Genomic DNA, 25,204 nt, shown 5'->3' with positions numbered 1-25,204 from the left:
GCGAAGGAGGCTATGGCTAACCTAGCTTTAGGTACAAAATTATGTATTTGAATTAAGAAACACAAACTCATGATTCATACAAAAAGATATGTTTTATTTCATATCTTCATCCACTTACAACATCAAATATGTTCTTTTACACCTCTGCTACTACTGGGTACATCTTGCAGCCTAAAGATAAAAAAAATCAAGTATTACATCAACTAAATGACGATGATATGGAGTAATATGTACGTTTGTAGTTTGTAGGTATGTCTCCGGCTTTCACACATATACATGTATATGCTGCCTCTGTATATTTGTTTTAGTATGGGTAATAAAATAAATATACAAATGCCATCTGTTTATAAAGATGTGAAGCTGCATTTTTTCTTCGTATCATCCAGTAGCCTGTGAGGTTTGAAAACTTGTATCTATCCCCATTCTTTAAAAATCAACCTCTTTGTACTAATATTTACAGCACAGCAGAATGCCTTTCAAAAGAGGGACAAACAACTGCATCCCTTGTATCACATCAGGGTAATTGTTTTCCCTTTTGGTTTGATGAAGGATGCCTACATATACCTCAACTACAAGGGAGAATGTTTAGTCACAGTGTCCTCATAGGCAAGGTATTTTATAGTATCACACTCTCCTGTCCTTAACTTGCATTCTCTTGCTGTCTGTCTAAAAGACCAGCACTACAAACGCCAAAGAAAACCATAAGATGCTTCATACTATATCCTAGAGCTTGCCGAGGTCCAGGCTATCATATAGAACCGACTACACCTGTATGTATAAAGTTTGACAGTCTGCTATAGGATAAATATGCCAGAGACTAAGAATACAGTAGAGTATACGGGGAGCACCATCGCTAAGTATGATATACCCTGGATTTGTTTTGTTTAACCAAATAAGGCACTTAAAGGTTACGATTTTCACATTTTGATATTGATGTCATCGCTCTTGCCAAATTACCTCACGTAAGGGCCGCGATTTTTGCGACATTTTTCCTCCCTCCCTGTAAGATGTACAAACTATCCGGTTACAAAAGTAGCTCTGATTTTGGTATTTTTTATCAAAAACCTAAAGCATTTAGGTCTCTCACACACAAACACAAACACACACACACACATATATATAATCCAATGAACAAAGTGGATACAATTTTGGGGACAGTACAGTTGGAATAACAAGGCCATTACAAGGGTACAAGTTTCATAGGTTGTCAAGAGACAATCAGGTCCAATCCACACACAAGGCTATGTGAACACATGGTATAAAGATTGTGTGGATATACAAGCTAAAGAAGCACACACTACGCTTGTCCCAGAACTCTGGTGAAATTGGACAAAGACCTGTGCAACTATCAAAATCATCACTTTGCCAGACATACATCACAATAAAACATAATAGTATCTATTGCTCTTGAATAAGTCATATTGGGGGAATCATTTAAAAATGTCTCTGATGTATATTTTCTTATTGTACCAGAAATCTGAACTCTCCCAGGCACTCCTGCCAACAACAAAAACGACCAAGTCTAACAAAAAATCTGTCTTTCTATTCCCGAAGATAACATCACAGGTTAACAAAGTCCAATTTTACAAGGCTCTGGGACAGACACGTATTACCTTACATGTAATTAATAGAAATACACAACAAACATGTCCGATTAATAATGGAAAGGCACACCTCAATACAAGTGCTCATAAAATGAATTAATACATCCATGTATAAGAAAATACATGTTTTATATTGTATACGATTGATTCAACATGCTAAGTGGGTCCTCTAGTCTTCAAGCGGCTACAAGCACTCTGGCCGCCTCATTCTATACACAGAAATATCATGAAGTCTTCCAGAGCAATGTACAAAGAACTAGTAAATCTTCCAAAACAACGAAAAAGTACAAATCTTCTCTTCCTATCACCCCTCTTCTATAGTATTGAGCCCTATGAAATTATTTCTTGAACATGGTAGTTCCATGCCAAACAAGACCAATAGAAATGCCATCCTCTGGAAAATTTACCATTACTTGTACAGGAATTATTCAACTCTGAAAGACTGCAGCATTGGTCCTTTGGTTGTCGGGAGAGCAGGTGTGTTGCCATGGCAACTAGCTGATCTGTCCCTTGGAGAAGGAAACCTTCAAGTGATTGGAGCCACTCAGCTGGTAGTTGTGCATTTTCTGGAACATAAGGAAGGGGGTGTTAGCCATCATTCTTAGACTCATACTAAAGCCCTTTTCACACGTTCAGAACCTTCCCTCTGATCACCAACCAACCAAAGTTGCCTGACGTTTGGGAGCAGTCTGACCAGATTTAGGCCATGCCTACCCTTCTTTGCAAATAGCTTTGACCCCCGAACACTATCCAACATGGCTGAACCTCCTGTCCACTCCCAAATGTTCTAAACATTTAGCTGGTGCAGCCAAACATTTGCCTGGCTACAAACCTGGCCAGACATCAGTCAACCTTGCTTCTGGCCTACTCCTAAGTGGGAGGAGTCTGGCTGTTCAGGAGCATTACCCAAGGTCAAAAAGACAAAGAGAACATTAGTGAAAGTACAAATGTAGAACAATGATTTTCCTTACGATCAGAGCATGCACTGCCTCCTCCGTTGAGCTCATCTTGAGCAGGGCCATCTTTCTGTCCTTCCTGGAATAGCAAAGAACAACATTACTGATGTGCATGATTCAAAGATTTTAAAACAAATGCCCCTGCAGTTCTATAACAAGCTGCTAGGGGGCCCAAACTTATGTCACTACTTCCTGAGCTCCTACCATCCAAAATTTGTGATCCTAGTATGTGCAGATCATGAGACATGAGAACCATAAGACTGACCACAATTTTGGGAAGGGTAGAAGGAAGTCAAGCTTACGCAAAGAACTTGAAGGCTTGGACAGCACCCCCTGTGGTTGTGAAGAGATCTATCAATTCTTCTTCCGTGGTGCTCGCTCTGTTGACAAGAAATGGCAAGTTACAAAAATGTAACAGGAAAAAAGTATGTCCAGTTTTATAACACTCCACACAAGTTAAAGAAACCACCATTTGGAGAATAATAGGGGCATACTCTGATCCAGTGATCTAAATTCTACAGTCTACATTTGTAGTATTAAAGGTTAACCTAAAGGTTCGTCCTTGATGATAGCCCCATGCTACATGTACTTAGGTAGTCTTGGCTGTATCTTCAGCCAAACAAACAAACAAACAAACAAACAAATAAATAAAATGAACACCACTAGTACCAGAATTCTGCTGAACTTACGGAATGTTGGACAGATGAAGAGTGTCAGAGGGAGGGTAGATGTTCAGGAAGTTCTTGGATCCTGGTTTCTTGAATCGGTGCAGTGGGGATGCTGTGAAGTCTTTTGTCAGGCCAGCATCCTTAGAACAATATAAACAGAATGGTTTACACAAAGACCAAGTCTCTGAAGAAGTAAACAACATTTTAAATGACATTGGTAAACCAATAGTCAAGTTTCATTGTTAAAGGCATCCAATGCAATTCCAGGGTGGCAAAATTATGGGACTGGACAAGGAAATCTGTCTGATATTGAAAGTAAAAACTGTTACTTCTAATTCGTGGCACCTTTTAGTCATCATTTTATACTTGAAGCATTTGAAAATTGCCCAAAAGCAACCTACGTTTGGCACCTGAGCCTATGATACAAAACAAGTAACCATTTTCCCTCAGCTGTATTGCATTTGTGCCTCACAGATATCAGTATGCTATGGGATCGGATTGATTCAACTGTAACTTTTTAACTACATGCATGTACATTAAAAGTATGACTGGAAAATTGACTTGGAAATCCAGGTTTGCTGCCCTGAAGTTGCAGCCATCATCATTGGTTGACAGTATATTGGTCAGGGAATGAAACCTTTCATTTTTGGAATTTTGAAATTGTAGTGGATGCCTTCAAGTCAACCATAATAGTGGTGTCTTACCGGTTGTCCCTCCTTGGGCAGCTGCACCTGGTTGTGTTTGGACAGTGTGACCCGGATGTTCTTGCCCCACACTCGCAGGTTGTTCAGGTGTTGCATAGCTGCAAGTCCAGCCACATTATCCAGTAAGTTTCACAATCAAGGCAAGGCTGTACCCAACTGTTTCCCAAATAATCCAAAACTTTTCTTCAACTAACTTACAACCAATTTCGCAAGTGTGCAGAAAAACTGCACTGACTAATAAATTTGCAGATTATCTTTTGAGTTTTTTCTTGAGCACACAAACTGTGTTTATGTCAAGTTCTCCAGGATACAAATGCCATAGTTCTGTACAGTAATCCCAATGAGACGTTACATTTTTCTTGCCCTTGTCTGAGACTTTTAACCACTGAATGGACAATTTAAGAATTAAGTACCTTGTACCTGTATCAGATAAAACACAGAAATGTTTGTTTGCACGGCACTTCTTTTAAGTAGGAAGTTTAAAGACTGGAAATCAAAGATAGAGCCGAGTAGAAAAACTGATTATACTTATAGTTAATACATAATATGTTCAAAATCACAGTAAGAAATGCAGAAATATATAGAAATTTAACAGCTATAAAGTTGTAAGTAGTAGGAGGAGTATATAGTTTTTGGTATTGCGAAAACAAATACAAGTACAAAGTCTAGTGCTGACAAGATTACACGATTCGCACATTTACCGGGTAGTCGGAGGGAGATCACAAAATGGGGGGCAATGAACATGAAATATGATCAAGCACATGACTGAGAGAGTTGAAAAGACTGAACTTTTCAGACTGCAGAGCAGAGAAGGAGAGAATGGTAAACTAAATTGTGTAAAAACTGAGGTGTGTGACACACATCAAGATCGCTATCATGGGAAGGCTAAGAATGTCTACATCTGCTGCATTGCTGTGGTACAACAAGCCAAAACTCTTTAGTACAAAACATAAAGGAATTACAAATAAATAAAATTTTTGGTCTATCTTTTGCTGTGTATTTTTGGTTTCAAGTAGTGTATTTTTGGTTTTAAGTAATAAGCTGTATGCTCTCACAATGTGTCATTTCAAACATGTATTTAACTTTGTTCGATCTTAGTTGTAGCAGACCATACCAAAGTCGCTGTACTTTTGTCGAGTCAATAAAGAATCTCTCCATAGAGGATCTCTCTTTCAAATCAAATTTTCTTTGTCTCCCCTCAAATTGCGATTTTGACGAGCGCTCAGTTGGGGGTACCTGTGTTGGCTTGGTGAGGTTCAGCCATCTGTATCAGTGCATTGTCTTTCTTGGCAAACAAGATTTTTACGCGATGCACATCCCCATAGACGCCTGCAGTACAACAAGTTGTAACAAACCAGGTGTTACTACGCTTGTCTGGGACCAAGCCGTATGTGTGGATTTGTGTCAGAGGAAAAAGTGTGTGCAGTGGGTGCCTGTTTTCTATGTCAGTGTTGCATCAAAAAGAGCAAAAAAGCACATGATCTCAAGCAAAGTGTTCAAAATGATTAAATGAAACACCAGCATGATTAACGAGAAATGCAAAGATATAGAAGCTTTCAGGCACATTACTGCCATCATTACGTTTTCCTTGAGAGAATCAGTGAAATACAAGCATGTATAATCCACACATTTATGTAAAGATTCATGAAAACTACAAAACAAAACTGAAATCAGTGCATAGAAAGTTAAATAAATAGTACTGTTGACTCAAGAATCGTGGAGTTAAGACTTGATTCTCTCAAATCTTTTTGCATCTTTTTTTACTTTAACAGAAACTAAAGAGATCAAAAGCAGTTCATGCAATAGGTATAAAATCAAATACTCATGCAAGAAACATGCGACGTAAGGTGCAATAAAGAATTCAAACGTGCAAATAATCTACTCTTTCTTAATACAAATATAAAAGCAAAGGAAATAGAATATAAAAATGTATAACCGTGCATACGACACATACCAAATAGAGTAAAGAGAGCGTCGGGTGTAACCATCTTTAGAGAGAGGAGCAAGACACACAGGATAGTGTAGAAGAAGATAGCAGTAATGGATGCCGGTAGGGTAATCGATCCGAACGGACGGACGGACGAACGGACACGGGAGTGGTGGTGGTGATGAGACGTGGTGAACGGTTATCGGTTAATGGTTTCCATAGCGAGCAGAGGTTCAGGAGCAGAGATCGTTTGCATTCACATAACATCCGTGCATAAAATATAAAAAGCGGGAAAGAGAAGAGGGATGGAAAAAATTATTAAGTCAGTACATAAAAATGCTCAAAATACATTAAGAACAACAATATCTAACAATGGAATGATAATCCATGCAGGTCGGATGTCAGGTACACAGTAAAATGATGCCGGATTCTGCTGAAAGTTTGATGCCAAAACATCTCTGGTTGTGTCAACCATGCAGAGGAAATGAGTAAAGCTCAGTGGGAGCCAGTGATTAATTAATTAATTAGGATACGTCAATCACTCTTCAGTGATTGCAACACTTTCTTTGGTAGAAAAAATTGGCAATTGATGCTTAGTCATAAGATAAGTGATTGGATTGTTGCTTTTTTTAAGTCATTGTGCATGGATTAAGTCAAGAACAATCAAAGCTAGCCACAGCATGGGTCCAGATGTCACAGTGAGAACATGAAAGTCAGAGGCTCCATGGTTAAACGTCGGGGTCTCGGTTAGTCGGGCACAATTGCCTCACCACCCACCACAAAGGAAAGGAAAAAACATTTCTTTTGGTAGGCAGTATGTATGTTCCAGCCCCCGTCAGCAGGGTTTAAGACATAAAAAAGGTCTGAAGAGCACTTCTAGTGGGGAGGCGGAGAGTGTGGAGCTTACGTGTATCCTGGACTGCAGGAGAGAAAAGAGCAAAGAGGGCCTGCGCTCGACAGGCAGAGGTCAGAAAATGAAACAAAAAAATAAAAAATAAAAAAAAAATAACAGAGACTTCTCCAGGGAGGTAAGCACGTGACTTTCATGCTCCCACTTACAGTGCATTGGGCAAACCCAGGTTTCTAGAACGGGGGTGTAAACCTGTTCAAAATGGAACCTGGTTACACCACCTTCCTAGTAACCCAGGCTTGGTATAGATAACACACAGGCTAGGATAGCAAGGCTAGCAAGAGGAAACAGGGGGGAAGTTTGGACAATGCACAACAGAATATAGGAACAATTAATGCTACTGAAACAGGGCACATTTCAACTGTGTGCACATTGAGTGACCGCCTTCATCCCTACTTATGTGTGGACAGTGCCAGAGCCAAGCCTAGGGAATCAAAATATTAATCAACCTACAGTAGTTAAGCAAAATAAAGATGTATTCCACTGAAGTTCAATCTCTGTCTATTAAAACTATTTCTACCTACTATATTCAACAAGTCTGAATTGGAAATTAAACCAAAAATAGATTGACTACTACACAACACAAATTGAACTTCAGTACAAAACACCAAAAAGAGATATGACTAAAGCATGAAGGGGAACCTTAGCTTCAAGTGTACACTTGTTGCCAAAATTCCACCAAGGCATTTTCTGTTTGCTCTAGCAGGGGTGTAGCAAGGACTGTTACAACAGTGAACAGTGCACCCTAGCAAACCATGGCTGAACTGCAGTCCCTTCAAAACGTTGGGACAGATACATCTACAGTAACTTCCAGAAATTACACCATTGAACAAGTTTGCTTCCTTTTCCAATTAGCAATGTACCACATCCCTGCTATAGCAGTTCTTAGTTTCACCTGGTAGGAGTTAAACATGTTAATGAAAGAATGCACATGATAATGGCACTGGCACTGGCACTGTCCACTTATAAACATAGGGGGAGGTACTGTGTTGGAACCAGTGAGGGTGCTTCGTTTTTCTTTATCATTCGACAAGAGAGGGGATGTTCTACAAGATCAATCAAATCATTCCAGGATCTTTTAAACGATCATAGAGGTCTTCGCTGAAGGAGTATAATAATTCTACTTTGAGACGCAGGAAAACAAATAAGTCTGCGGTGAAACATCATGCTCAGGGCTTCAGGCCAAGAGACAGCGGACCCTTTGGAAGCATCTACTGAGCAGAGCATGCAAACAGGAGAGGGGTGCTTTGTCAATTGCCAAACACTCCTGTGTGGTCACATTTTTCTGTTGTCCCAAAAAAGACAGAAAAGGAGATGTGTTAATGTGGATAGGATTGAGACCAAAGAAAACCAGATTCCCTGTTCCTCCTGCTTTCCTTATTTTCTACACAACAGAGCGAGCTGCCAACAAAATGGCTAGATTTTAGGTCAAAACAGCACAAAATTGTTGCCACAAAAAAAAAGCATCAAGGCAACTGATAGATACAATTTGTGTATGTTTAAGGAATGTTTTTTTGCTTTGTTGGCAACTCTGGAGTAACAAAAACCAGAAGAGGGAACAAAATGCATAGCATAATTGACCTGACTACCTTGCTGAGTGACTTCAAGATGTCACGTTTAAGAACGCATTTGAAAAACACAATAACTACTTGTTATATTATAAGACACTCTACATAAGTTACAAGAGAAGAAACAAGACTACGAGACACGGAGGACGATATGGCTTCTACTGTATAGGTAAGATCATTACGAGGCAAGCTGATATCAGTTTACACAGCCAGTAGTTTTTTTTCAAATCCAGTGTGGCATGCAGTTACTGTTACGTAGAGAGATGTGCCCTGACTATCTAAGCTTGCGGAATTGTCCCGGGACACCACAAGGGGAAGCGTACCTCTGTGTTCAGGTTGCTGACGAGCAGGACCGACCCCGCCTGCTGGAGTCCGGCCAATCGCGCGGCGGCGGAGGCTGCCGACAGGTTGGGGATGGTTCCCGCCAGAGGAATGCTGCCGGTCAGCCCACCTGGAACTAACGGGGAGGGGGAACAGGGGAGGGCGAGGGTGAAAAATTCTGTCCACATGTACATGTATGCACTTACTTCAAGCTACCATGAAAGAAGCCACATGTCATTAAATTGCACGTCTTAGTGTGCAAGAAAAAGTTCTAAACAAAGTCATTTTTGGTAAAGTGAAATAAGTATGTGTTCTTCTTCTTCCTTTAATGCTCATGATCATGATTATGATCAATCTGGCATACTCATTTTCACTTGAGGGAAGTGAGGAAAGTCGTGTTTAGTGCCTTTCCCAGGGGCAAAAGATTGGTGACATGTGGCAGGATTCGAACCTGGGACCTCTTGGTTCCGAGCCGAATGCTCTGCCGTTATGCCACACGACCCCACATATACTGGTGTCTAGTGTTCACTTATAACTTGGCTTCTTTCACGTTAGCACTATATTTTACGGCAGCTTTACTGGTTTTACCACTACGTCTGTCATGCATGCACTGTCAGAAGCCACCCTGGTCCTGTCAAGAGTGGTGCTACTGTCATGCTGCTACACACGACTACTCCAGAGTCTCCCACCAAAAGGGACATGCAGCTGTCTCTGAGTCATGCACCTACGTCCTGGCCACAGCACGGAAAGAATCAGAAGTGCTTTAACCTGTAAGGACACTACCGTAAAGTTGCGAGGGTGCGAATCCCGCCACGCCGGCCGCCGCTGCCACCGAGGATGAAATTGACGATGGTGTAAACGGTGTAGGCATGATGCCCGGGCTGCCAACTAGGGGAGAAAAAATAAAACTCTGAAAACTCTCCTTTCACCAATTCTGGACTTCAGGAATGCATAATGTTGACTGCATTCCTTAAATACACATGACCCAAATTACCTTCCTCACAAATCCAAACATCAGCACTGAAGGGATTTTGGTGCTTTTGCATCCATAGCAATCAGTCCAAAAATAAATACATTGGGGGAATCTCCAAATTTTCAAAGAACTTTCAAATTCTCTTGATTGAGTTTGAAGGACATGTAAAAAAAAGATGGTCAAGTGCATGTAGGTCTGGAATATCAATGAATATCCAACAAACTTTGAGCTCAGTATGGCTCTCTTCAAAACATGAAAGCACAAGTATTAGACATTTTGGACTGAAGTTCTTCCTACTTCAACATGATTTTTATTCTCAGTTTAGACTACCAGACCATTAAATTGGATTCTAAGACATTGCATGCCTGAAGAATGACCAGAGTTCAGTGGGAACAGTAGTTTTTTTCTGAACTTTCTACCTGTTTTAACATAGTTTAGCCAAGTTGCAGGTAGGCAGTGACTGGCAAGAGCATAGTGGAGGAAGGATTTGTGTGGGGGAGGCAGGGGGGTATGTTGGAGTTTGGACCATGGCACCAGCTTGAAGGAACAAAGAGAGCTAGAGGGAAGATTTCCTTTTTTGAGGATTGATTCTTTGCTGGCTCGGTAGTTACCTTGATATGGGTGCAAGTTGTGTCCCCAGCGGTCTAGGATTAGAAATAAAGAGTATGGTTCAATCTCATGCGGCCCAAAACATGCTTGCCAACATTGGTAGCGTGAACAGAAGCACTACAGGACATAACATAACAGCCGGGTGAGCTATAAGCATTTCTTTTCTTGACACATGGGGTGCATATTAGGGGAGTGGGGGGCATTAGAATGAACATTTTCTTGGTGGCCTCATTTCAGAATTTTTAACTTCCCGTAGACTTGTCATGTTTTTTTTCAAATCCACTTGGCAAAGCAAGTGTCTATCATCATGAGGACTGAAACATTAAGGTTTCTTCACTGACTAATTTGGCACTTTGACTCTTCATTGTCTTCGCAATAATCTAATAATTACAAAAGAACATGTGCACAATTAGATATCCATTAATTGTTGGTAGTTATTAGAAACTAATGGGCTTTTAATAATTCTATTTTCAAATAACTGCCGGCAATTAGTAGATATCAAATTGTGCAAACGTACGTGTTTAGGTTTTATCATTATGCACGTAAAAAACATACATGTAGCTTCATTGTAGTAGTATGCTGTATTTTCACATTGAAAGAAATATGGGTTACCGGTAGTAAGATTTGAAACTGTCATCCATGAAAATTATGGTCTTAAAAATCCCAACCCTCAATATTCATTACGACTACTATAACTGTTACTTTTGTTTTTTGATTATTGAGAAAACAATGAAGAGTCAAAACGTCATATTAGCCAGTGAGGAAAACTTAAGTTGTTACAGAGTATAGTATCAAAAATGATCATTGTTCCCTGTTGTTGTTGCTGTTTTCTATCTGAAGGCTAAACCCAAACTGTAGCGTACCTAGGCCCATGGCCTGCTCCAGAGAAGGCTGCCCGTCACCTGCAGGCAGTTCTGGCCTGGTGTAGTCTCGGCTCTTGTCGTTGTTGTACTTCACATTCAGGGTCTCCAGCTTGGAGTAGTCGATCCTCAGTGTGCAGCAAGCATTGTAGATGTTCTGTCCATCCAACGACTGTTATTAAGTGAATGAAAGGAAAAGAGTTCAAACATGAGCAATATGAAATGCTGATAGCTGGAGTTGCAAGTTTTTACCAAAATATTCTTCATTATGTGAAAACAAACAAACAAACACAGAAGTTTCATACATTGGCAACATCAATAGAGGTTACAAGAAATTTCTTCCATATAACACTGTATTTTCTATACAACAATGTTTACTCTTCATAGTCAAGTCTTTACAAAGACTTCTTCAGCAGTTAGCTTTAGCAATGACATGGCGGAATCTTATCCCAACAGATTTTTGTACCGTTTTGGCCTGTGCTGCGGACGCTGCATCTGCAAACTGGATGAGAGCTTGGAATGTGCCTGATAAAAAAACAAGAGGTTAAAAATTACAAAGTGTATGAGACAGTGAACTTTCTTTTCCAACACCTAGATTCATATGGCCGTGTTCATTTTGTATTTGTATGACTAATGGTTAACTGTCACTTTTCTGACACCTTAAGAACACCAACAGCGCTAGCAATGGTCTAATATAAAATATACGCATTCTTTGATGAGAATTGCTCACTTTTTCCCACCATTTGTAACAATGTATACTTCACAATGGCTGTTAGTAAAAACACAGCCCATATATACAACATGTGCAAGTTGTACCATATGTAACACATGTACCTTTTAAGCTACGGATAGCTTGGTCATGCAAAATCTATGGCAAACACAATACAAATGCCTGCCATGCACTGGACTATATACGAGACTGTCAGCTCTAAGACATACATGTAACATGCCAGGTTATGCAAGCAATCAATCTAAAACAGGCAGTAGGAAATAACTGTAGTCTGGGAGTCACTTTTCTTTCTGTAAAACATATTAAAAACAGATCTAACTAAAGATTGAAACAGTACAGTACAAGGATGGATTATTGTCAGGTGGCACTTTGTGGAAGACTCAAGTGCTATAGAGAGGGGTAGGATACATACCACTCTTAGTGAAAGTAACAATCCTCAGCACGGCACCAAACTTGGAGAAAATCTACAGCAGAGGAGAGAAGAGTAGAAGTGGGCATGTACTGTATGTACAGAGGTCGTGCTACAGTTAAAGTGTAAGGTTCAAATGGTCGGTGGAAAAAAAAGCCCCAGTCACCTCTAGAAATGAAACATGAGCAAAAGCAAGCACATCGAGAGGTGAAAAAGCATTGGTCATTCTTGTGGACCAATTACATACTGCTGCTAACATGGTCATTAGGACTGCATACGTAATCGCTGCAATAATATCGGTTCCACCATACCCAAAATTTTGTTCCCAACAAAAATGGAGCAAAAAAAAAAAAGATGCACATGTAGCAACCTCCGATTCACTGGTCTTCTTCCATACCTGTGACTGAGTTTTTGGTGCTGGCTACACATGGCAATTGTGTTCACTAACTTTCAAGGTAAGGAACCGTAGTGCCATAGAAAACACACACATGTACCTGTATACAGCTATTTATAGTTCAGCTGCTAGATACATATGTACCTGGTTCACTAACTTTCAAGGAACCATAGTGCTGTAGAAAACATACACATGTACATGTTGTCTGCAGTTGCTTATAGTTCAGCTGCTAGATACCTGGTTCCCATGACCATTAGTTTGACAGTTTTATTTCCAACAAGCACTAGAATTCCCAGGTTGTCACAACCCAGACATTTCTTCTGCACCAAATAATTGCCATGCAGCAGATGCGAGGAAATGTTTTTCCTGTGCAACAGACCTGGTGAAGGACGTCCAAGGTGACGGGATAGATCAGGTTCTCCACGATCACCCTCAGAACGGAGTTGGGCTGGCCCTGCGTAGTGACGGGATTGGGCGAGGCTGCACCAATCAGAGCCGTGGCGCCCATTCCCGCCATCCCTCCGACGCCCACGGTCAGGCCCCCCACCCCCACACCGCCGGGGATGAAGGACTGGGCAGCCTGGAGAGCGGCCTGGGCAGCTGCCGTCTGAAACACGCAACAATCTCAAGTCAGGAAACTTCATCTCTGTTGGTATAGTTATATGTTTAAAGTTAGAACTTTTCTTCCAACATAAGGGATTGTTCTCACCTAGAGCTTTTGACCAGTCACTTTGGTCTTCTTCAATAGACTGACTCAGTGTTCATGTCACACTTAGAAGCCACGTGACACTGAATCAGTATATGAAAGAAGACCAGAGTGACTGGTAGCTAGCTCTAGTACCCAAGGTCAAACTTTGTATCAATTGAAGAGGGAATACATTGAATTGAAAACAAAGATGTTGAATTGAAAAACAAAGAATTGAAGGAAAGGAAGAGGAAACAGCAAAAGAAATGAGTTCTGTAGTTTTCATAATGTCTTTGTACATCAAGGCCATGATATGTGAGCTGGCATTCAGTACTGTTATTTTTGTTACCTCATCACCATTGACAGAGCTGGGTTTTCTAGCTGGGTCAGACAGAGCTTTGTCCTCATCAGTGTAACTAACCAGCTAGAGAAACAGTTGGGAACAGAAGAAGAAAGCAGAAGAAGAACAAGCAAACAACATGTAGAGAAAAGAGGAATAAAACAGAAAGGATAAATTATGAAGACAAACATAGCGAAGTTAAACATTTGTAAACAGAACAAGTAAATATTGAAGGAAACAATACTGCAAGAAAAGCATAGTAACATGACAAAACTAGATTGTTATGAAAGGACATTTTCGTTCAAAACATTTTCTATTTTGCTGCCCTGAAATTGCATTGGATGCTTTCTCACAAGATAAACATCATCAATGAGGCCTCAAAAGCTTTTCCTGATCCTCCAACCCGGCCTGATTCCGTACCTGTTGAGCTGGTGCGTTATCTGTCTTCAGTTCCCTGTGGTTGGAGAACTGGATGTAGACGGGCCGACCGCGCACCAGGGTGGGCGTGTAGGTAAAGTAGTTCACCATGGCAGCAGCCTTGTCTTCATCTGCCATTTCAAGGAAGGCCTGCAAACAAAACAAGTGTTACTGTGACTGTCTGTTTTCTCATATCCAGTACAGAACAACAAAAATGCTTACAAAAAGGATCACACATCTGTTATTTTGTTAAGAAATCTGAAGCACTTGACAGGGAACGTATTCAATTTTTTTGTCCAAGCCAGTTACAACCTTCTGCCACTCCATAATCATTAAAGGGCTACTGCATTTGCTTAAAAGATATTTTGCAAGATAGTCTCAACAACCATCTCCACTTTTTAAACACCCATCTCTTTCCTTTTGAATGTTAGAAAAAGGTATGGATAAATCACATTGCGCCCATCACAAAGTACAGTTAATTTGAAATCTGCTGTTTTTGCATTACTTTTACTGCATACTGTGCAGTAAAGATAACAAAGTTTCAACATTGCTGGTGTCATCTGGGCAAAGGGGGGAACCCAGATAAAATCTGCCCAACCAACCAAATACAATTTGCCCATTACAATCCAATACACCATTTCTTTGCAGCATGTAATTGTCAGAGGTGAAGTCTCCAAAGGACATTAAACACCGCTTAAGCTCCCGAGGGGAAAACATGTCAAGTAGCAAACCGTGTATGTAGAGGCCGTTTAAATTATTCATCACTGCTTAACTCGGAAAAGCCATTATAAACTGTAGTACATACGCCAAGGCAAGCATCAACCTGTTGCACTCCTCTTACTTGAGGGAAATGTCTTGAAAATTGTTTTACCAAGACATTACAACTTCAAACAAGTGTATTTAACCATTAGACATTATGTCTATGGTACTTTATCTGAACTGCCAGATATCAACATTAAGCAGCATTTTAATCATATGAACTAAACTCATTCGCAATTCTAAGTCTACTACTGGATAAATTACGGAAATTGCCAAATGTTTTGAGCGACATCCATAATGAACAGAACAAGTCAACACTTATATATGATAGCAACTGGAAAAAATGTCAAAATATGACAAAGACTTAATTATTGTAGTTGATATGTAAGGAAGTTCCTTAGGTAAGACAACACCACAGAATCCGCTACTGTCCCTTAGTATCCAGTTAGTAGGAAAGTTTGACTTGTCTAAGGTCATAACTGATAGATTATGCACCTAAGAAATAACAAATATGGCTTGCCCTTGCACATGACAAGAACAACAATGTAACCAGCTGGCCATTGTCAATGTTACCATGCCAGTAGGCCAAAGAATGCCTGTGAGGTGGATGTTACTCCCCATAGCGTGCGACTTTAGACAATTACCCATTGTCCGTGCAGTCCCTACAGTTCATTAATTAGCCAATAGGTAGCATTAAAAATTCATCAGTCCATTATCCTGTAAATACTGGTGTTGGACATATTGACTGTGAGCAACAACATTCACATTTCTATGGCGAGAGAACAAGGATGGGTACATTACACCAAGGCCACACCAATTTTGTTTCTCTGTTTTTTTTTTTAGGATTTGCTGCTTTATAATATATTTTCCCCCATTTGAAATAAAAGATTGAACATACATTCATGTCATACCTGGGCTGCAGTAGCGTTTGATATGGGTACTCCAGCCCGTGTGATAACTAGCCGTATCACATGGGGTTCTATCAGTTATCACACTGGGTCCAAAATGTTCCACAGAACGCTTTTCGTGTGCACCGAGTGCGCCGCTTTTGGAAATTTGAATATCGGATTCAAATGCTGGAATTCATTTTGTTACAATTTTTCGTTTAAGGACACCAACTTTTGGCACATTTTGTAATGAAATGTCTGTTTTTTTGGTGGGTATGACATAAATAGAATATAACACGAAACAACACAGGGTTTTTACTGACCTGGTTTTTCCCCTTCAGAAGGAGAATGTTTGTGACTCGGCCGAACGGCACTCCCAACTGGATGATGTCTGCCTCGGTGGCGTCAGGCGCAACGTTCCTGACGTGGATAACCTTCGAGGGGGCGTTCTGGCCGCTGCTCTTGTTATCCAGCTTCACCTGGGGTAAACAAAACACTCTGTTTCAACAACAAGCAAAAACGTGCACTTCAAAGCTACATGGCTAATTGAGTCTTCCAAGGCATCCAATGCAATTTCAGAGCGGCTAACAAAAATATTCTGGATGAGGAAATCTGTCCGACATTGACACTGTCATTTCTAGCACAGTTCTGTCTTCACCTAACAACCCAAAACAAGCTACGTAAAGAGTCCCTAAATTTTTTGGTACCACCAATAAATAGCTAGAACCAGCCTACTTTACGAAATAATCACATTTTTGCCCCACACATCCAGTATGCTATGAGACTGGGTTGATTTAAAGTGCTACACTGAATAAATGACCAGCAAATTGACTTTGAAAATCCAGTTGTACTGCCTTGTAATTATTGCTTCGAGTGCCTTTAAATGCTCATTTATAATATTACACTAGGATCATGACTATCGACATCCTTTTCAGAAATAGGGTAGCTTGGATTGGAATAGTCAAATATCTAATTTGAATATAAAATTCTTCCAAAGATCATGATAAAAAGGATATGCATTTTTATTGATGATTAATATTAGAATAAAGATACTAATCTATGCTGCTTCTGCAGATTAATAGCATAATCATGGAATAATAACACATAACCCTTGAACGCTTAAGAGGTAAAGGAAACAAGTCTCGCACTAGATAAAGGAGTTAAAATTTTGATGAATGGCATGGTTCAGCATGGGTATACCAAGGTAACACAATCTCACACTGTTCAGCTTTCCTCATCTTCCAAACAATCAGCACTCACACCCATTCCTTTATCCCAGTCAGAAAAGCACGCATACACAATCTATCAATCTTCATCTGCTACAAATGGCCAAACAATGAACTTGTGCCGTCAGCGGGCTTCCATTAGGCCAGACATTCCTATGGACCAAGTGCCAACAAAGATGCAGACAAACCCTGGTAATGTGATTTCCATCAGGACTGCATGGCTGCCAGGTAGGCAGTAATCAAGTTAGTGGCTGTTATACTGAGTTTAGTGGCTCTTTCTGGTCAGAGGGTTGTTTCTTTGATAAACACATTTCCCAGGGATGCACAGCTTTAAAGAGAGTTTTGGCATCATAAATAAACTTTGATGGCTGGTAGCTGTCAAAATTTTACTAGTTTCTAACCTATTTTAAGATAATCTGAACATTATGACTGAGGGCACAGAAAACAGTGGTCAGCTATTACCGGTGAAAATGTTCATCACTTTCAGCTTGCAAGCTCAATCTGATGATGAACATTGAGTTAGTTAAGGGTTAACTTTTTGAAGGTGGATGATCATAAAAAATATAACACATAAAGGCTCTTCATAATTGATAATTTTTTAAAACAACTTTGTATTAATTTTGACATCTCTTTTCAGATACCTGTTGGTACTGAAAAGACCATTGTTGTCACTGTCTTCACTTCTCCGAACAGCTACATTAGCCAGTGAGAGCCTGCCACATGTTGACAGTACTGCAATTTATCACATATCCTTGGACAGGATCACTTCAAGGCACATGCATAGCCTAATGGTTGCAGTAAACTAGGAATTTCCTTATCTGGCCTTTTAAGCCCTACTCGAATCAATGAGATACCTGAGATAGCATCATCAAGGGGCCTACAAGTGTTTTATCATCATCATTTGGGTCACACAAATTTGAGATTACAAGATACTAGGTCATGTCTCCTTTACTATGTTGCACACAAATTAATATAAATGTACTGTACGAATGTTAACAAACAAACACACATGCACACACATTGAAGGATTAACATAAATTTGTCTAGAACTTCAAATATCTTTTTGTTTCAAGTAATTAAATCAAAAATCAAACCACAAATTTTAAATAATGGGTCTTACCTTTTTTGCACCATTTTCCCCTGTGGAGAAAAGAAAAACAAAGAGGTAATTAGTCAATGGTAACAAAATACATTAAATAATGAATCATTTTCTGCTGGAAAGAGATCATATTTTACATAAAAAAAATTATGTTCCATTTTCCAGAGAAAATGACATTAAGTAAAGACGTTGGGAATATCCAATCATAAGGAATGATTACAATATTTCATCACAATCTTCTTTCACTGTTCCTATTTATTTATTTTGCCATTTTCAGTTCGGAACTAAAGTTAGTCGAACCATCAGTGGATATTATACAGTAATCATTACAGACCCTTCCATCATTTACTAGCTAGCTTTGTAGCTTAAATAGAGCTGTTACTTTTGGTTCCTTTCTAGATCTGTTATTGTATTTTCTTGATCATACAACCTTCTGAAATAGCATAGAGAACATTGATCTAACCTAGAAATGTCGGCCAGGGTGGGACTAGGGCTGACCAATATGTTATTTTCTGCTGAACAAATTTACCAGGAAGAGGCAGTTGCTTACTCTTCATCCACATGTCAACTATCAAAGTAAATTTGCTAGCAGTAGCAGCATTCCAAGAGTAGAAATGGGCCATGAAGTCAACAACTCTTAATATGTCATTCAAAATACAGTAAGTCCATATCTTCAGATAAAGTAATTCACTGCTGTGCCCTACTGTATAAAAGCTGTGTTGATAAAAAGCCTTATCCTTATATCTAGTTGATCTGGTCTAGGGGCTGGTCTGGCTATCAAAGACCAACAACTGATCAGTCAAAAAATACATTTCAAAATCATGTCAATCAGTCTATTACAATCTTATCAATTTTTTTGTAATTAGAGTTTTTAATGAAGATAAGGTACAGATTACCTTGTACATGTACTTGTACCCACATTAAGGTCACAATGACTCAAAATATAGCCATGACCCCTGGGGACTTTGACATTGGCATATGATTATAAAGTAATGCAGACAAAATTCTTGAAGACTGGTAAGAAAGTCTCATGTGAGAGACAGCCAGATGTAAACTTTTGCGAAGTGTAGGAATGTGTAAGCATTACTAAGTCTTTCCAATTTGCCCATAAATGCAACTGCTTTTCTGGGTTAGCCAGCTGTAGTTCATTTGACCTCCGCAGAGCGCCATTCAAAAGAGGACTTTGTACATTGTAAACAGAAACATATCCATTTTTAGAATTCCAGAGTACGCCCTATTATAATGCAGACGAATATTGTGTTATGCTACCTTCATGTGATAGTGGTTAATTGAACATTGGCATCAATTTTAGTGTTCTCCTTTGATAATACATGGATCTGGTTGTCTCTTTCCTTGCACTCCCAGTAAAATGTGGTCTCCCTCACCGATCCCTTACCTGGTACCTGATAACATGATGACTAATAATGAGTGAGGTCATGCAATGCATTAAAACAACTTGTCTGCCAGGAAAGTGTGGTCTCATCTCCGATATTTGATCTCCAGGACATAAACTCATCATGAAAAAGGCTTCTATCAGCAACATACATGATCCACGAGGGACATTTTTAACCCTCTTGAATAATATTTCACCTCTCTTCATATTAAAATGTACAAGAGCCATTCACCTATCTCTAGAAAATATAAAATGCTGCTGAGTCCCTAGACATTATATTAGAAGAGGCTGATGATTACATAAGTCTCCATCTTAATTGCATACATACCATGGTCATAAAATTCTCATGTTTCAATACTATGCCTTTTTGTTATCAATTATGCAAATATTCATATGATAATAACGTGTACTATTGAATATAAGTTACTACATAAATCAAACAACAAAATGGACACTATACTGATTTTCAACTGACATTTACCTAAACATAGCAAGACGAAACGGTTAACTGACAGGCTCAGAAAAAAAATATATAGCTAAAGACCAAGAGTAATCTGTAGAGGAAACCGGAAGCGCTCAAACCATCTAGGGAAATTACTGCATAGGCTGAAGGTTTAGTTTTAATCAGGATTCGTACTGCCTTACATGTACATGTTATACCCACCAAACCCAGTCAGTAGCCAGTAATACAGTTATACTATAGATAGGCATGTCAAACTTTCCCGCTCCGGCATTGGAACGCGGGGGCGCGCGAGGCAGTAAATATTTTTAAACGATCGTTAAAAATCAACCGTTTGTATTATGCCAATAAAAATTGTTATCAAAAATGTATATGATGTCAGCTATCGTGTCATTGTATTTTTAGTTGAAAGTATGGATCAATAAAGGAGCTAAAAATCAGCAAAGTTGAAAATACAGCCGAAAATCAGCCCCGTTCGGACGCCGCGAACGCGGCACGCTATTTTGAAGCCGCCGGGCGGAGACGTCTTCTTCCACTCAAAAGCCACAAACCGCTCGGGCTTGTAGAACTCTGGGAATGGTTTGATGTGAAAGGGCAGAGTTCAGGGTTCACGACAGCGGTGGGACAAAGTTGATACGTCATCGCTGGCGGGAGGTACGAGTCGAGAAGTGAAGTGTCCAAAAAGTATGTGAAAAATTTTGCTATTTTTCTTGAATTTAACAATTTTGTCCGCCCATAGTAACAAATATAAACACTTTGTGGTTATGTTGGTGTAGTTTTTGTATCATTTGAGGCGAGTTTGAGCTGTGGGTTTAGCGAAACATTTTGTTAGTTTTTCCCGGCCGCCGGGAAAATGGTGCGTGCAATGCGCGCGGCCGGGCCGTGAGGGGAGGGGGCGTGAGATCGCGAACGTTGTCGGTTTAATTCAACCTATAATCATAATTTCCGCTGCTCTTTAGTAATATATTTTAAGCGTGTGTTACACTTTTGATTTACGACAATGTGGCATATTTTGGACGAAAAAAAACTTTGGCCGGATCATGAGATTGTCGTTAAGTGTTATATTCAATGTTATGTTTTGTCCATCGTGATCAATGTTTACCCAGCCCCTGATGTAGATATTTTTTTGTTTAATGATCCAGCTTTGAAGAAAAAAATATCAAATTTCTGGTTTCAGATATCAGATATCAAGGCCAAATCTAGTAACCTCAGTATTTTTTGATATTGCCAGTTGGTTGATTTCATTTTTTTATATCTTAATTCAACAAAGAAAAGTGAATCATCCTGAACATTTTGAATGGCTATTGTTGTTGTTGTTTTTGTTGAATCTATTACTCTGCTCACTCTTGTCAGAAGATGGTCCCATGTGATTGTCTTCTTCCTCCTGTGCATTCTGTCTTCCCAGTGTACCCATCTCTTGTTGCTTTTTTCCAATCGGTCGGCTTCATGTTCAGTGGTGGTTTCCTCTTCTATTCTTTTCTTGTTTGTTTTCTTAGTTTTATGCTTTCTTATTCGTTTCCTTAGTTTTCTGTTTTCTTTTTCCATTGGCTATTCATATATGGCTGTACGTGTATATGAAAGTACACGAAGAGACTAGATACTAATTCTACCCATATTTTATCTTAGTGGATGAAGAAGAGACAAATGCAGGCGAGCTGTGCAGAAATGCAGGATTGAGTCTTACTGCACATGAAACTGGCAGCTGTCAAGTTGAGCTGTCAAACAGGCCAATATTGGAGTTGTTTAACTTTGTCAACAAGACTGGACTCAGAGAAGACACGAGAGTGAAGTGGATAGAAAATGTGGAAAAAGATTGTAAAGATACCATTTTATCTTTTTTAATTATCAAGTAAATTTAGCTGTAATTGTAACATCCATAAATACAAAGTAGTTAGTGTGAAAATGGAATTTAAAAGACTAATAAGTATATTGTAAAAGGCTAATTAGCATATTGTTAATTGAAATAATTGTTAGTTAATTAAGAAATGAATATTGAATATTACAGTTTGAATATTACAGTTTGCTCATATGTCAACAGGTTACTATGACATTTTTATTATACGAAGAAAAGTGACATGTATCCTGATATGCATATAAATGTTGGTAATTAGGCTCATTTGCATATTTTGGTATTTAATCATCCTCATTAAAATGCTTTGTTTACTTATAAGGGGAATTTAGGACCACAAAAATACCTTGTTAGTATAGAGTTCTGTTCACAATTTGTATCTTACCTGGGAACCTCGTTACCCGTAAAAATGATGTAATTATGTAATTATGTAATCATTAGCCTAATTAGGAAAAAATGTGTAAACTTTTGTATGTAAAAAGATGAAATTAAAGACCTTTGTGGCAAAATGTTTGATCCTAAGATGCTGAAAATTTGAAGATTGTAGCATGAAAACTTTAAGAGATACAATAAAATGTATGTCAGATATTGTTGATTTATGGTCTCTTTTGGTGCCATGACTAATTAGCCTATTCCCATAGGACCAATACTTAAGCATCTTCCAATGAAAACGTCAAAATCATAAACTTTAAAAAATTCTAGAAAATCTCAACTTTGTCCAATTTTCATGCGAAATGAAGCATTCTGACCGGAAAAATCTACTCGATAACATGGAATCATTTTTAATAATCCTTGATGCCCCCCTTTTTTTAGTGTGACATCCCTACTATAGATTCATTGACTAACAGTAACATTATTGTCTTTGTTTGGCAGTAGTATTGCAAGTCTACTGCTCAATAATTGATCAATAACTGTTTTCCAAAAACAGCTACACAAACTACTTTGTGTTCCTTTCTCAATCTTCTCTGCACCTTGCTACTTACCTAAAGGTAGGACCAATTATTTCCAGGTTATTGCTGGGAAGAATAACTACCAAACTCTTACCGTAAAGAGCCAAAGGAATAGAAGAAAAATATCATGAGCTCAAAACATTTCTAACCTTGTGCATCGTATTCGTAGTCATGATTTCCATTGGGTCCAGTTCCCACGGAGGCTATGTGTACACAACAAAAACACCCCACGTCAGCCATTTGTTATGCCTACTATAAGGAGTACAGGAAAACTGAGAGCTGAGAAACCCAGGATCAGTCAGTGATACAACAGGGTAACACAAGTGGGAGACAGTCCTGTAGTTTGTTTTGTGACACAAATATGCTGTTTTTTTTTTAAACTTTAACAAATTCAGCTTTTTCACAGGAGTGAAATTTTTGAAAGTTGAATTACACACAATGAGCTACAACACGCTTCTATAATATTTCGTCCCAAAACTGGCCATGTTGATGCTTTGGCAAACCGAGAATTAATCATCCTAAGCTGTGTTGGAGATTTAAAAAATCAGGAAAACGATTATGTCTACTGGTGACATTTTGACAGCTTATGCTCGTCTACAAAAGACCAATAGAAATATTGACCTTTAGTCCTTTCTTTCCAAATATCAACTGACACCATCAAAGAGAACTCTGACAAAAAGTGACAAGCATTCTACAAAACATATCCTGCATACATCTGATCCTGGTACAGTTTTTCTTGTCGGTAAACATTTTTGTATCAAAGTATTGATTTTGACAAAGAACATCATTACTGATTATAACAACTCAACAAAAGTCATAAACAGGATATGCTTCCTAACAAGAGACTTCTAGACCCACTTGTTCACTTGTCTTGAAATTAGCAAAGCGAATGTCTGATAGTCCTCGAATTTGTGGGTATAGTTTTCCGGGCTCATCGTCACTATCTCATGTTCGAGCAGTCGCGTTTGAACCCACTTGGACTGATTCTCACTAGTCCTAGCTAAGATGTCCGTGTCCCTATCTTGTCACTTGCAGCTGTGCTTCTCTTTTAGCTGATGTAAGCCAACAGGTAAATTCACAGGCTTTGACCCAGTGTTGACGTCACACATCAGAGAAGCCAATAGCTTGAAAAGTCTCACTGGGTCCGTCCACTGAGGAAGACCTGTGTGACTGGTTGAAAGCTATATAGGGGACAACATTTCTCTTTTGTGTTGGAACAAAAGCTTTACCTTTCAAGAAATTTATAGGCTGAATTAATGTCCTGAATTCTGTCCCAAGTCCTAGAGTCAGTTAAGTCACTTCTCTCCCATTAAGAGACACAGATACGACAATAAGACAAAGAGAAAAAAAGTCATGAGGAGGAAAACTTACCAGCCACTAAACACAGAGTAAAAAAAATGTCTTAATTGAAACGTTAACAAAAATGAACTAATGTTAACAATTAAAGCAGAAGTTCTTCAATACACTGTAGCCTTGCCATGTACCTATTATGCATGACGGTGACCAACTAAAATGAACATTTACTGTTCTTGTGAAATACTAAAACCTAGCCATCATGCAAAAACACCTTGATGTTGGTGCATGTTCGCACAATTTTGAAAAGTACTATTGCCATTTTAGTGACAATCTTAAGACCATTGGACCAGCATGTGATATATTGTCCATATTGAATAATCCCTATATAGTCTGTATTTCAGTCAATGACAGGGCTCAAGACCTGTCATAAGGCCTAAGCAAACATTTGCAACTGCTGCATGTATAACGTTTTCGGTGTAGTACATGAGTACATACTGTAGTTTGGTGTACTTACCATTGGGGTTTACAGGGAGACCAGGGTTTCCGTCCATACCATTCAACTCAGGGTGAGACTGGGGAGAAAGTAGCTCGTCTGAACCTCTCTGTAACCAAAGAAAGGAAAAAATCCAACAGAGTTAATCATTGTACTATGACTACTACCAATGCCTATAAGCTTTCGTAATGGATGTAAGCTATTGTGCAGTTCTACGGTAAAAAATGTTCATAATATAAAAGAAAATACAATTTTATAAATTTTTCTAAGCGATGGCTCTATGTGTTGTGTTTGTTAATTGCTTTGGTTAAAACTTGCCAGTATTGGTTTGGACAAGGTCAACATGTAACCTTTGAAAATCTCGAGTGGAACGAAAACCATACTGTACATCATGAAATATTTGCAGTCTTTATTGCAGACAGAAACATGTACTGATAATGATTTGGCAATGATAAAGATAATTCTTCACTAACTTTTGTCAAACCAAACACCCAGGTAACTAACAGCTATGTATTGTACTATCAGAAATGCCAGGTGTTCCAGTTCTTTCCAGGTGTGACCCAGGTATAACCCATTATAGTTCTGGACCAGGGATTTTAACTAGCTTTGTTATAACATCAATGTGCTTGAAAAGATTCATCAGCACATACTGGAAATGCATTTACCTTTGTGGTGTTTTTATTTCATGGAAGGAGGGATAAGGAGGTTTTCGTATTG

At 39.0% G+C, this 25,204-nt stretch overlaps 1 protein-coding gene across 5 annotated transcripts in view; it reads right to left on the bottom strand.

Moving 5' to 3' along the window:
- Positions 1-70: 70 nt before the first annotated feature.
- LOC109486281 (polypyrimidine tract-binding protein 1-like) overlaps positions 71-25,204 on the bottom strand; it is a 29,188-nt gene continuing 4,054 nt past the window's right edge. Inside the window, exons 3-21 of one of the 5 annotated variants that reach the window (XM_019790069.1) lie at positions 24,509-24,596; positions 22,848-22,901; positions 18,068-18,087; positions 16,045-16,200; positions 14,079-14,225; positions 13,013-13,240; positions 12,243-12,294; positions 11,567-11,625; positions 11,104-11,272; positions 10,243-10,275; positions 9,427-9,546; positions 8,661-8,794; positions 5,887-5,920; positions 5,169-5,261; positions 3,933-4,030; positions 3,250-3,368; positions 2,863-2,940; positions 2,576-2,639; positions 71-2,170 (exon numbers count right to left, since the gene is read on the bottom strand). In XM_019790069.1, the coding sequence (XP_019645628.1) occupies positions 2,099-2,170; positions 2,576-2,639; positions 2,863-2,940; positions 3,250-3,368; positions 3,933-4,030; positions 5,169-5,261; positions 5,887-5,920; positions 8,661-8,794; positions 9,427-9,546; positions 10,243-10,275; positions 11,104-11,272; positions 11,567-11,625; positions 12,243-12,294; positions 13,013-13,240; positions 14,079-14,225; positions 16,045-16,200; positions 18,068-18,087; positions 22,848-22,901; positions 24,509-24,596 (1,818 nt within the window). In that variant the 3' untranslated portion in view covers positions 71-2,098. The remainder of the gene's footprint in view (positions 2,171-2,575; positions 2,640-2,862; positions 2,941-3,249; positions 3,369-3,932; positions 4,031-5,168; positions 5,262-5,886; positions 5,921-8,660; positions 8,795-9,426; positions 9,547-10,242; positions 10,276-11,103; positions 11,273-11,566; positions 11,626-12,242; positions 12,295-13,012; positions 13,241-14,078; positions 14,226-16,044; positions 16,201-18,067; positions 18,088-22,847; positions 22,902-24,508; positions 24,597-25,204) is intronic. The other 4 variants (XM_019790070.1, XM_019790071.1, XM_019790072.1 and 1 more) reach the window with 4 other exon arrangements.

Source organism: Branchiostoma belcheri, unplaced genomic scaffold (assembly GCF_001625305.1).
Source record: "Branchiostoma belcheri isolate BF01 breed outbred unplaced genomic scaffold, Haploidv18h27 scaffold8, whole genome shotgun sequence".
Lineage (NCBI taxonomy): Eukaryota > Metazoa > Chordata > Leptocardii > Amphioxiformes > Branchiostomatidae > Branchiostoma > Branchiostoma belcheri.
The sequence above is the reverse complement of the archived record's forward strand: the minus strand, read 5'-3'. Positions and strand labels throughout refer to the sequence as shown.